Source organism: Mesoplodon mirus (assembly GCF_964341445.2).
Source record: "Mesoplodon mirus genome assembly, chromosome: 11".
Classification (NCBI taxonomy): domain Eukaryota; kingdom Metazoa; phylum Chordata; class Mammalia; order Artiodactyla; family Ziphiidae; genus Mesoplodon; species Mesoplodon mirus.
In genome coordinates, this window is record NC_138987.1 from 77,414,741 (window position 1) to 77,428,219 (window position 13,479).

General features: G+C 34.5%; 1 protein-coding gene across 2 annotated transcripts in view; it reads left to right on the forward strand.

Moving 5' to 3' along the window:
- The window catches only part of IPO8 (importin 8), a 68,276-nt gene that overhangs the window by 28,277 nt on the left and 26,520 nt on the right, over positions 1–13,479 (forward strand). For both annotated transcript variants that reach the window (XM_082636927.1, XM_082636928.1), the window contains exons 12-19: positions 276–392; positions 1,555–1,644; positions 2,945–3,110; positions 4,160–4,320; positions 5,149–5,274; positions 7,220–7,286; positions 10,456–10,581; positions 11,185–11,282. In XM_082636927.1, the coding sequence (XP_082493053.1) occupies positions 276–392; positions 1,555–1,644; positions 2,945–3,110; positions 4,160–4,320; positions 5,149–5,274; positions 7,220–7,286; positions 10,456–10,581; positions 11,185–11,282 (951 nt within the window). The remainder of the gene's footprint in view (positions 1–275; positions 393–1,554; positions 1,645–2,944; positions 3,111–4,159; positions 4,321–5,148; positions 5,275–7,219; positions 7,287–10,455; positions 10,582–11,184; positions 11,283–13,479) is intronic.

Here is a 13,479-nt window from a genome sequence, read left to right on the forward strand (position 1 = left end):
TCTTTCTAAATACAAAACTGAAAGGTGGCCTGTGTTCATTTGACACTCTAATGAATGCCCCTAGTATTTGAAAAATTATGTTAGTAGCTATAATCTGTTACTTTAAAAATATTTTTCTGTCCTTGTAAGGGAAAAGGAATATTTTGTTTTCTTATAATTGCTTGATAGCACACAATAAAATGGCTTTATGTTTGAAAATTTGTATATCATATTTAATACAATAGTAAGGCAGTAAAAGTTCATATAGACTAAAATGGTTTCTTCTGTTTCTTTAGGTGTTGCCAAAAATGATGGCATTCTGTTATCAAATCCTAACAGACCCGAACTTTGACCCTAGGAAGAAAGATGGAGCCCTGCATGTGATTGGTTCCCTAGCTGATATTTTATTGAAGGTTAAGCTACTCAAATTTAATTTACTTAATAACACTGTGTAGCAGAGGCAAATGAGAGAATATGAAAGTTATGGATAATTTAAAACTGGTGACTTTCTGCATAATTGAATTGACTAAATATTTTTCTTTCCTTAATTAAAAAAATGACTTTTTTCCATAGTTCCATTATTTATTTATTTTTTAACATCTTTATTAAAGTATAATTGCTTTACAATGTTGTGTTAGTTTCTGCTGTATAACAAAGTGAATCAGCAATATGTATACATATATCTCCATATCCCCTCCCTCTTGCATCTCCCTCCCACCCTCCCTATCCCACTCCTCTAGGAGGTCACAGAGCCACTGAGCTGATCTCCCTGTGCTATACAGCTGCTTCCTGCTAGCTATCTATTTTACATTTGGTAGTGTAAATATGTCCATGCCGCTCTCTCACTTTGTCTCAGCTTACCCTTCCCCCTCCCTGTGTCCTCAAGTCCATTCTCTACATCTGCGTCTTTATTCCTGTCCTGGACCTAGATTCTTCAGAACTATTTTTTTTTTTTTTTAGATTCCATATATATGTGTTAGCATGTGGTATTTGTTTTTCTCTTTCTGACTTACTTCACTCTGTATGACAGAATCTAGTCCATCCACCTCACTACAAATAACTCAATTTCGTTTCTCTTTATGGCCGACTAATATTCCATTGTATATATGTGCCACATCTTCTTTATTCATTCATCCGATGATGGACACTTAGGTTGCTTCCATGTCCTGGCTATTGTAAATAGGGCTGCTATGAACATTTTGGTACATGTCTCTTTTTGAATTATGGTTTTCTCAGGGTATATGCCCAGTAGTGGGATTGCTGGGTCATATGGTAGCTCTAAAAAAAATGACTTTTTATTCATCACTTTTTCAATATGAAAATGTTGCTGTATAAAAAAAATGATACAAAATGACTTTAGTGTTATTTCTAGAAAGATCACTCAATATCAAATTATATCTAAAGTACTATTTCTGTCTTGTTTTAAAACATGCAATATGTAGGTAAAATGATTTTACAAAATTGTAAATAGAAGTATATTAAGTGTAAGTCATAACAAATGTATTTTATTAGGAAGTGATTTTTACATATGAAAAAGACATTGGTAAGTTAAACTTAATTTCTGTCTCCTAACAGAAGAGTTTATTCAAGGACCAAATGGAATTATTGTTGCAGAATCACGTATTTCCATTATTATTGTCTAACCTGGGATACCTTCGAGCCAGAGTAAGTTTTCCATATTTCCATTATAGTATCTCGAAATCTTCATTTGTAAGTTAATTATTGAACTAAATATTTTTGAATAAGTTGACCTTTTACCACATATTGAGGCGAAATGAAGGCAATTCGAATGTCTTTTATGGTCACATAAGCTGAATAAAGAGCAAAATAGTGAATAAAGGAATTTAATTCCAGCTCTTTTTTCCCCTAGCCTCACTTGCTGCATATGCAAAACATTCAGTGAGAGGGATGATGTTACAGCAATGGTACAATGTAAATTCATAAGCTGATTAGTGTCCAAAACAGCATGGAAATTATATTTTGGCTAAAAACTTGATTATGATTTCCAGTATAATAGTTAGGTATGCCTTAATAAAATGGAGAAAATAATAATCCATGTAAATTTATTTGTGTTCTAAGTGTATATTATTTATAGAAATAATATATTTTATGGAGAAATAAAAATAGAACTTCAATTTAAGAGCCTAGTACTTATTTTTATAACTGTATCAACCCAACAAAATGTCTTGCTATAACCAATATATGTTAAAATGCCTTGTACACTCTAAAGCATTTTATAAACAGAAGATAATAGTCACTAGGGAAATATTTGTGTGAATGTAGATTAGCGATGTGGAGGGCACACAAGTATTTTTATAAGTAGGTTGTTATTTCTGCAGACTCTGTGAATTAACTCTTGTTAAGTCTTTAGTCATTCAAATGAATTACTGTCAGTTGTGTTTTATGCACATAGAGAATTTAAAAAAATAATATGATTCTGTGGTCTAATAGTTTAAACTTCGGTAATTTATGCAAAGTTAAATTTCTTCATGTCTTGTGTGAGTGAAAAAATCAAGTTTGTTAAGCCAGTTAGTGTAAGGGAACATAATATTTCATTCATTTGTTGTGAAGACCAGTAAATGAATATCAGCATTGGTTGGTTCATAGTGCTTTTTGCATATAAATAATAAATAAGTTTTGAATCATAATATTTATTAAAAGCATTGACAGGATTTCTATTTTCAGAGACACTTAAATTTGGCTCTGTTTTCTTTTTCCTGTGAATAATGATATTGCATAAAGGTAATTTAGAAGTAATAAAACTGCCTTTATTATAAGAAGTCTGGGAAATCCAGAAGTTAGCAACTAAGGCTAATATGCTTCTCTCCAAAAACAAATAAATAAACAAATAGCACTTGGTAGAATTAATGATATTTTACTTAGTAAGAAGTTCTTATATGTGTGACATTATTACATAACGCCATAATCCTAATAGTTTCCTACTAACTTTTTTCTTATAACACAGTCCTGTTGGGTACTCCATGCATTCAGTTCTTTGAAATTTCATAATGAGCTCAACCTAAGAAATGCAGTTGATCTAGCAAAGAAGAGCCTGATTGAAGATAAGGAGATGCCTGTCAAGGTTGAAGCTGCCCTTGCTCTTCAGTCATTAATTTCTAACCAGACACAAGGTAAAGACAACATTTTTAAATTAAAAAAATTTAAAATAAAAACACACCTTTTAGAGGGTGTATTTAATTTATTTTTTTGACATGGTCTTCTCAAGTAGTTTTGTTCACTTCCTTCCCTAACAAAGATGAGTCCCTAAGTCTTAAGGTTCAGGGTTTGGATTTTTGAGCTTTTGCCCCCTCAGAATTTTATAGGAGTTTATTCTTGCCACTTTTAGAAGTGTCTATTGACTGTGGTTTCCAGAAAAATTATAGATTAGAAAAGAAGTTGATGATTGGTAGATGGGGAATCAAGAGACCTGGGGGTCTAGTTTTGATTGTGCTACTACCTTGCCATGTAGATCTGGGCAAGGCACATGATCTATCAAGACTTAGATGCCGTATGTTTAAATTTAGGGGGATTGGACTAGATGGCTTTAAGATTCCTTTCAACTCTAGGATTCTATGATTCTGCTAGTTCTGAAAGTAGCAAGTATCATTTCTAGTGAGTGATAACACATATCTCACTTGTTTGTTTAGAAGAATGTTCTGTTCAAAATTCAGATAAACCTTTGAAAGTAAATTCAGCTTTATGAAGAACATGAACCTTTACCTCTATTCAACAATGTTCCAATGGAAGGACAGTAATGCATAAGCACATGTGGGGAGAAGGGTGGTTAGAGATGGGGTGGGGGAGGGAACAGACACATCAGTGTTGGGCATAGTCTTTATGTACATGATTTTTTATACTTGTATCATGATAACATTCATGTTTGATAAGTCATGCTGATGACAGAGCACATGTGTAATTAGAATTTCTCAGTGGGTGCTATCGGCATTTTGGGTAGGACATTTCTTTACTGTGCTGAACTGATTATCCCTATGTTACTCATGGGAAAATTGATACATTGGTGAACATTATTTTGGTACAGCTTTGTAACTTACTCACTGTGAAGCAAATATGTTATCTAGAAGCTATTACCCTGTGTTATTTACCTTGGGACCAAGTTACTTTCCTTCACCATTTGTCAATGGCTAATTTTTTTTACTAAGTTTGTTTTTTATTGCATTAGCTAAGGAATATATGAAGCCACACGTGAGGCCTATCATGCAGGAGCTGTTGCACATTGTTAGAGAGACAGAAAATGATGATGTAACTAATGTTATCCAGAAGATGATATGTGAATACAGTCAAGAGGTAGCCTCAATTGCTGTTGATATGACTCAACACTTGGTAAGACTGGGCAAAGTTTTATGTTAGTTGGTATAAAGGCTTTGAATAATCTAAATAAATTAAACTCCAAAATCTGGAGTTCAGTTTACATGTAATTGAAATGCTAATATAAAAATATTTGCTGTAATAATTCTGATAGTTAATAATTCTCTATATATACTTTTCAGTTTTCCTAGATTTTGGATTTATTTATTTAATGACAACCAGAAGTTAATTATTTGCTATCTGATTATAATAGCTAATATATATTCCACTTTAGTGACTAGATAAGGGAAAAATGCCTGTTTAAAACATGACAGATTCTATCATTGATTCACTTGACAAAGTGCATATCTTGAAGTTTGAGCAATGCTGACATTTGGATGTGTGACACTCCCCCCTTTTTTTTAAAAGAATTTATGTATTTATTTATTTATTATTTATTTTTGGCTGTGTTGGGTCTTCATTGCTGCACGCGGGCTTTCTCTAGCTGCGGCGAGTGGGGGCTACTCTTCGTTGTGGTGCGCGGGCTTCTCATTGCAGTGGCTTCTCTTGTTGCGGAGCATGGGCTCTAGGTGCGCGGGCTTCAGTAGTTGTGGCACACGGGACTCAGTAGTTGTGGCTAGGGGGCTCTAGAGTGCAGGCTCAGTAGTTGTGGCGCATGGGCTTAGTTGCTCCGCGGCAGGTGGGGTCTTCCTGGACCAGGGCTCAAGCCCGTGTCCCCTGCATTGGCAGGTGGATTCTTAACCACTACACCACCAGGGAAGCTTGACACTGCCCTTTTGCTAACTTATAGAGAAGGGCGGGTATAGCAGTACTAATTGTTGAATGTGTTTGCTGTTTTCATAGGCTGAGATATTTGGCAAAGTTCTTCAAAGTGATGAATACGAAGAAGTTGAAGACAAAACCGTAATGGCTATGGGAATTTTACATACCATTGATACTATCTTGACAGTTGTAGAAGACCATAAAGAGGTAGGATTTCTCTGTGTTTTATTATGTCATTATAGTAACTGAAATTTATATGATCACTGGTGATGAATTTTAAAGTCTTAACCTTTAAATTGCTATTTATGTTGCTGGGTTTTAAAAATTACCCTCAAATTTTAAAGAAAAGTATTAAAATGATTGAAGGGAAATATTACATGTGGTTTTAAAGTATATAGTATATCTCTTTGTGCTAAGCTTAGTTCAGTTCATCACATCTGCTATGTGCCGGGCTAGGTTTCGGGGGATATCAAATTGAATAAGACTTGAGCCCTGCTTTTTTGGAATCCATAGTCTGGTCTTCTTGGCAGAGAGAGACTGCCATTCAATCATGGTGGCAAATTTTAAATAATGGAACAAAATGCGGATGTAACAAATATCTGAGAATGGAAGGGAAGAAGAGCTTAAAACATCATCTTTCCTAAACTGAGTTCCAGAACAATATTGGGATAAGAATTTGTGCAAACAGTTGTTAAGCGCTCTCATATCCGTTAGCTGATAGAATGTTACTATGTCACCCTGCCATAGAGTGCGTAATGGTAGCGTCCTTTTGCAGAAGCGGAAAACAAGGTTCAGGTAGTATCAAGAGTCTGAATCATGTTCACAGAGCTAGTAAGTTGTAGATTTGGGGTTGCAGTCAATTGATATATCCTGATAATATGTCAGTTAATCCCTACCTAAAATCTGCTGCTCTCTTCCCCAAGTATTATATATTATATAGCCTCTACTTGACTGAGATTAGATTTGTGTTCATTACTTCTGTGAGCACGGTTGACTGGTTTGGCAATGATGGCAGCTCTCATTCTGTACAGTGGGACTTAGGAAGCAGGTGCTGGTTCTTTAAATAGCATTGTTAAACCCTGTGGCTCTTGACTTATCCTGTATTTATCACATACCAATGGACACTTACCAGGTTCATAAAAATGGTTCAGTTTTCTTCTCCTGGGCAGGACTTCCTTTGCCTAAAAGGCTTAGTGTGAATTTTTTTTTCCGTATTCATTATTGTATTGTTGTGTCCTTGTTGAAACAGTATGGGCCTATCAGTAAAAGTGAGATTTCCAAGTTAAGTTACATGTATACTTAAGGATTATTCTTTCACCTTATATGTAGAACTTATATTTTAAATTTGAAGAGAACTTAGACATCGCCTTGTCAAGTTTTCCCAAATATGTGTGTGTGGAGGATGGGCAGTAGTAGAATGAGCAGCAGGGTTAGTTTGAAGACAAAACAGCATTTTATCTTTTTGTTTTAATTTTTAAATTCTTGATATTAATTTTATTTTGAATTTCACGTAAAGTTAAAGGAGCAGCATGTGACCTTATTGTGATTATCAAGGGAGGCATGGGTTAAAATTGAGATGCACTAATCAAATCCAGCTTCCTTAACCTACAGATGAAAAAACTTAAAGCCTTCAGCTAAATGGCTTTACCAAGGTCATAGGTAACTAGAGGCAAAACAAGGACTGGAATCTTGGTCTCCTGACTACCAGTCTTATGATTTTGAACTTTGACTTACTAAAAGCAAACTTTGAAAACAAGATTTCCTTAAAAGGAATATTTACATGTGTACAAATACTTAATGTACGAAGAACAGAATTAGAAATCTGGAACAGATGCTTAGTATTTTTATGGCTTAAGCCTTCACATTGAAATCCTAAATACATTAGGAATTAATTTGGATATAAAATATGAGATAAGGAAGTAATTTAATTTGTAATTTTATTATGAATTTAACGGCCACTTCTATCATTAGTCTACTTTTCAGAATTTCCTGGTTATTCTTGCATGTTTAATTTTTCACATGAAGTTTAGAATTCTCAATTTCTCTTCTCAGAAAAGTCCTGTTGGTATTTTTATTGGGATAATATTAAATTTATAGATTAAATTAAGAGTTATGATGAATTTTAAACTAAATGTTTAAAATTTGTCTTTAGGTTACTCAGCAGTTAGAGAATATCTGTCTACGGATCATTGATCTTGTTTTACAGAAACATGTAATTGGTAAGTTCAAAGGTAGAATAAAAAGGTAAATTGGGACTCTTTAAATTTGATGAAAAATGCATTTTAGCCCTTCAAATTCAACAAGATGGACAGTTTTGAGAAAGAGAGCCTTGCATTCTGTTCAATTTTTAGATATACTTCCTGATAACAGGCATCCAGATTTTCATTTAGAGGTAAGCTTAACATATCCAGTTAAGAATTTTTGGTCTTGGAGTTTTTAAAGAACAGAGTATTTAAAGTTTTTTAGAAAGGAGGAACTGGGATGAGGTTCAGGTGAGGTTACTTTAATCTGGGGTTGAAAAATGTGAAATGATAGACATATATCCTATCAGAAGTGTGAATTAGTTGTTGTTCTGTTATCTGTTATGGTGCCTGACTACTGAGTAGAATCAGTAGCTAATGCTGGATGTTATACACAGATTGGAATTTGTAGAGGAGGCAACTTTTTCATAGTATCCAAGCATTTTGAAGATGCCAGCCCCAAATCTTGTGGGCATGAGGGAAATGCAACCTGTATAGTGTATAGATAGAAAGATGGAACAAAAGCATGTTACTGCCTAAGAGCAGTCGTCTCCAAACTTTTTATCATTCACACCATTAGTAAAAAGTTGAGCATGTACTTCTAATATATGTGAATAATATTTGAATACCTATTTATAGGCAATATACATGTTACTATACTACATTTATGTACATAAAAATAGAAATGTAAAAACATGAGATTAAATATAAATATATATGTATATAGCCACTAAGTGTTCTAATAACATTCTTCTCCCACCTCAGTGGATTATCCTGTACCCTGCCAAGGGCACTCCTTACTTTTGAAATAGTTGCTATAAAGCAGTAGTTCTAAGACTTAGGTGTGCATAAGAATCACTGAGGATCTAGTTAAAATGAAGATTCCTGGACCATAATTCCAGAGATTCTGATACACTCAAAAAGAGTACATTCACTTATGTCCTTATTCATGGAAGAGATTGTAACTGAAAATTCTCCATTAAAAAAAAATTTTTAAGGACTTCAAACGTGAATTTTTTTAATTGATTTACAGTATTATATTAGTTTCAGGTTTACAATGTAGTAATTTGATATTTTTATAGAATATGCTACATACAAAGTTATAAAATATTGACTGTATTCCCTGTGCTGTGCATTACATGCTTGTAACTTATTTATTTCAGGTGAAGGGGATTAAGAGATACAGATTACTAGGTATAAAATAAATAAGTTACAAGGATGTAATCTCCATTTAAATTTAAAGTAAAGTAATCTTGAGGAAAAAACTGTAAAGTAAAGCAAAGGGAAGTAGTTTATACCAACATTCTGTAATCTGCCTACACCAAATATTTAATTTGAGCAATTACAACATCAAGATGTTAAAAAAAGGAAAGAGGCCTATTTCTTGGGTGTGGTGGGCAGAGAAGAAAGCCATGATTTCAGCTGCCTGTCTCCTCTAATCTCATCCCTAGTCCCAGGGTGATAGCTGATCTCTCTTATGTTTTCAGCTGTGATGCACTTAATGTTAGTGGCCCTTTTTTGAACCAATATTTGGCTATGCAAGATCTCAGATTAAAAAAAAACAACAACCAAACTTGTTCTGGAAGATGTCATGGGCTGAATCTGTTAATCCAGGACCCCCGCCACAGTAGTCTGACCATGTTATGTCCGTGGTCCAGTCTCTTTCCATTGTCCCACTTCTCCCTCCCTCCTTTGCCTGTTTTCATTGCTAATTTACTCATGAAGTTGATTTATTATTAGAAGCCAGGCTTAGCTGTTACTGATTTAACTGTTCTGTCTTATGCAGTAAGTCAAAGTTAGTAAAACCATCCTACCCTAATAGTCAGTCTTCTTGGTTGAGAATAAATGAAAAAAACTTCTGGTCAATTTAAGCAGAAATGGAATTTAGCGGAAGGATAGTCGTAGCACACCAAAGCAGTGGGAAGGCTGGAGTTGGCCAGAGCCAGCCAGGATTCTGCCATAATAGTGGTCTGCTTAGAAGGCCAGTGCTGCCTGGGTCAACACTTGGTCCTAGGCTGCTGCCTACCATAGTCCAGACTCCAACACAGACCCTGTCCCCCCTACCCCCACCCCCCAAAACTGGAACAGCTTTGTGCCTTCTAGTTTCTCTCTCAGGATTCAGAGTCCTGGCCTTGAGCATCTGAGTAGCCAGGTCATGCACACATGCTGTAGCTGTCAGGAATGTGAAAGGAAATATTTCTATCTTTTAGGTTTCACTTTAGGAAGAGGCATTTGCTTTCCTGAATAGAACTCTCAGAAATTTTATATTCAGACAATTGGTTGTATTTCAAGTGATTGTCTTACATAACAAATTATTTCCCAGTATCTATGATTTCTGTCTTATTTTGCTTTTGGTAAGGCATATATCTGTATTACTAGCTTTTGAATGTATTAAGTTTTAAATAATGTTACAGATAAAAACTTTATTCAAACTTCCATGGTGAATATTAGTTCCTTTTAATAAGAAGGGAAAAAAATAATTAACTTTGAAATTAGACTTTTTTGTTCAGTGACATGGTAGGAATTATTTGAAATTTTTGTATTGAGGTTTGTGTTTTCTGATTGTATGTTTAGGTATAATTTGCTTTTGAGTGAGGGTAATAATAAATATGTGTACAAATGCAAGAACATTCCCTTTGGACTCTTCTACTTTGAGTATAATTGTCTTGAGGTAAATTAAGAAAATACTGTACAAATTTTACAAGCTTTGTAGATTGACGAAATACTGTCCAGTATATAGTTTGTAAAAATATGTGAGACAGACAGATGTTTTCACCTAGATTAATTAAGCTCTCTGAAGAACATTAATTATTTGTAAATTTAAAATCCTGTGTAGGAGCCACATACAATATATAAACTATACTTTCTATATTACAAAATATAAAAAATATAATTTTTCAGTATTATAAGTAAGTTTAGTAAAAACAAATCTTTGGCTTGTCTTATTGAGTAGGGGGCAGATCTTGGTAAGAAACGGAAGGTGGCAAATAGATGTAGCTGAAGATGTGAATGCTGAGAAACAGATGCTCAAAAGTACATTAGATGTAAAACATGTGTGAGTGTATAGCCTAAATCCTCTTCTGAGTGGTCTCTGTGTTTAATTTTTGCTATTTCCTGGGATTCTAACTAGAGATTTTCTTCTTTCTAGAATTCTATGAAGAAATTCTTTCACTGGCATATAGTTTAACCTGCCATGGTATTTCTCCTCAAATGTGGCAACTTCTAGGTATATTATATGAGATTTTTCAGCAGGATTGTTTTGAATATTTTACAGGTATGACTTTGACTATGTAACAGTTTTGCTTTCCTGTGTCTAAATAGATATTATTTTCGAGTAAAGGGTGGTGCGACCATAGGAGTGTTTTTCAGCCCTAGGAATAGAGATAGTAGGAGGGAGACCATATTGCCTACTGTATCTTAAATTACTTTGCAGTCAGAGTATATATCCATATATTTATTAATATTTTCTGAATATCGACTATATTCCAAGTATTGTTCTAAGCTCAGCAATACATCAGTGAAAAAAATAGACAGCCCTTGCCCTTTTGACACTTCCATTCTAGTGGGGGGAGGGAGAGGGTAGGAAACACACAGCCAAGTAAGCAAATATACAGTATGTCAGATGGTGATGAGTGCTGTGGAAAAAAAGGAGAAAATTAATAACAATCACTATAATAAATGATGAGCATTTTAGTCTTTCTGATCCACAATTTCCTCATTTATAAAAAAGGTGGATTTAACACTTTCATTTCTAGCATTTTGTGGTTGCAAGGGAAGATAGTAATGTGTGGGTGCTACAGAAATATGCTTTCAGTGGTAATAATTTATTTCTACTTGTGTTACTCAAGTCTCACTGGGATTTTGAATTTTTTTCCAGACATGATGCCTCTTCTGCATAATTATGTGACAATAGATACAAATACTTTACTATCAAATCCAAAGCATTTAGAAATACTTTTTACAATGTGTAGAAAGGTAAGCATGTCCTAAACATTTGTCATAGTGATTCTTACTAATGGTTTACTTACTAATGTTTACTTACTAATGTTGTATTTTACTTCAGGTACTCTCTCAATTTGTTTCTTATACATTTAGTTCTATATTGCTCTCATCAACATATATTTGTCATTTAGTATTTTCAAATGGAGTTTGGAATTATAATCTGAAAATTTCATATTGTGTGTTATACTTAAGAATGTTTGCTACTTTTATAGCTGTGTACTTTATAATGCTTAGGTAAATAATTTTCTTTGTGTTTTTTCTTTCAAAAATGCAGACTTGCTCCTTGATTAAAAAAGAGTGCTAGGAAAATACCACACAGTTTGTCAATTATTGATTTTTCTTTTAATTGAATGTATATATTAGAAGACACTAGATATAGGTAATTTGAACATAAATAACATAAGACAAAAAATTGGAATAGTTGGAAAAACATCATCGTTTAGCTCAATACAGGATAATTGGTAAGCCACATAATGGCTACTGTTGTATTTATGCACAAACATGATTGTCTACTATGTTATCTTTGTCACAAGTTAGATTTGGCCCTCTTGGTTGTATCTGGGAATCATTGTTGACTAATGCTTTCCTCCTCTTTTAGGTGAATATATGTATCAATATATACATAAATATAAAACTGTATTGCATAGAGATGGCAGATTTTAGAAAGCTCAAATAGCCAGAAACCTGTTTGGCCTTGGAGTTGGGAGTAAGATAGCTAGTGTACAACCTATTTTCCTCCCTAGAGGAGATGTGTACCAGACTCTGTTAAAAGCGCTGAACTGATAATCAGTTTATCTGATGGAGGTCTCAGTTCAGTTATAAAGAGCCTGGGAGATTTTGGGAAGTCACTAAGTTTCATCACATGTAAACAGCAGGAGTAGAATCACGATTTTTGAAGACTCATATTGCTCTGTAATAACCCAGCTTGTTAAGTCATAATCACCTGGCTGTCTTCAGCTTTTTCCTAAGTTATAGAGACAGCTACTAGTGAGGGAAAGGGGAAGAAAAAGCAAGGGTAGAAAACATAACAATCCTACATGGTCCTTTATAACTCACAGTTGCTCTGTATTATAGCAGATATAGTAAAAGTGATGTTCACAGTGATCTCCTTCTACTTGTCGAGTAGTTAAATATATTTCTTATTTCTGGTCTTATTATTGAACTCTTACTGTATACTGGTATTTCCTAAGCACTTTATACACATGAATTTATTTAATCTTTACAACATTATATCACCTTTTGTCAAAGAGGAGATAGGCATTTTGCATTGTGCCTGAGGTTTAGAAAACTGACCTAGTCACATAGCTGTTATGTGTTGGAGCCAGATTTGAATCCTGGTAATCTGGCTCCAGAGCCCATTTTTTAAGCTACTGTACTATATTTTGTTTCTCTTCCTTTTGTGGGGGGACAAAACCTCAAACCATCAAAACCAGCAAACAAAGAAACCAAGTAAATGCAATTTTGGGAAAAGGGGCTGATTTTTTTCTTTCTGTATCATATAATCCTATGACATAAGTATATTACTATATTTCTTTTTACAGATGGGGACTAAGGTACAGAGGTTAAATATTGGGTGGGCCAAAAGGTGCGTTCGGTTTTTTCCGTAAGATGGCTCTAGTAGCATTTAGTTGTCTTTAACTTCATTCAAAACAATTTTGTTAGGGCTTCCCTGGTGGCGCAGTGGTTCAGAATCTGCTTGCCAATGCAGGGGACACGGGTTTGAGCCCTGGTCCGGGAAGATCCCACATGCCGCAGAGCAACTAGGCGCATGAGCCACAACTACTGAGCCTGCGCATCTGGAGCTTGTGCTCCGCAACAAGAGAGGCCGCGATAGTGAGAGGCCCGTGCACCGCGATGAAGAGTGGTCCCCGCTTGCCACAACTAGGGGAAGCCCTCGCACAGAAACGAAGACCCAACACAACAAAAATAATTAATTAATAAACTCCTACCCCCAACATCTTCTAAAAAAAAAAAAAAACAATTTTGTTAGATTGTATGTGACAGCTGTCATATCACCGTGAGTTTAAAAAAAGACATCAAAATTGGTGAATTTTTGTATAGCCATTTTAATATTAAAGATGGAAGAAAAACAACATTTTTGGCATATTAAACTTTATTATTTCAAGAAAGGTAAAAACGCAACTGAAATACACAAAAAGATTTGTGCAGT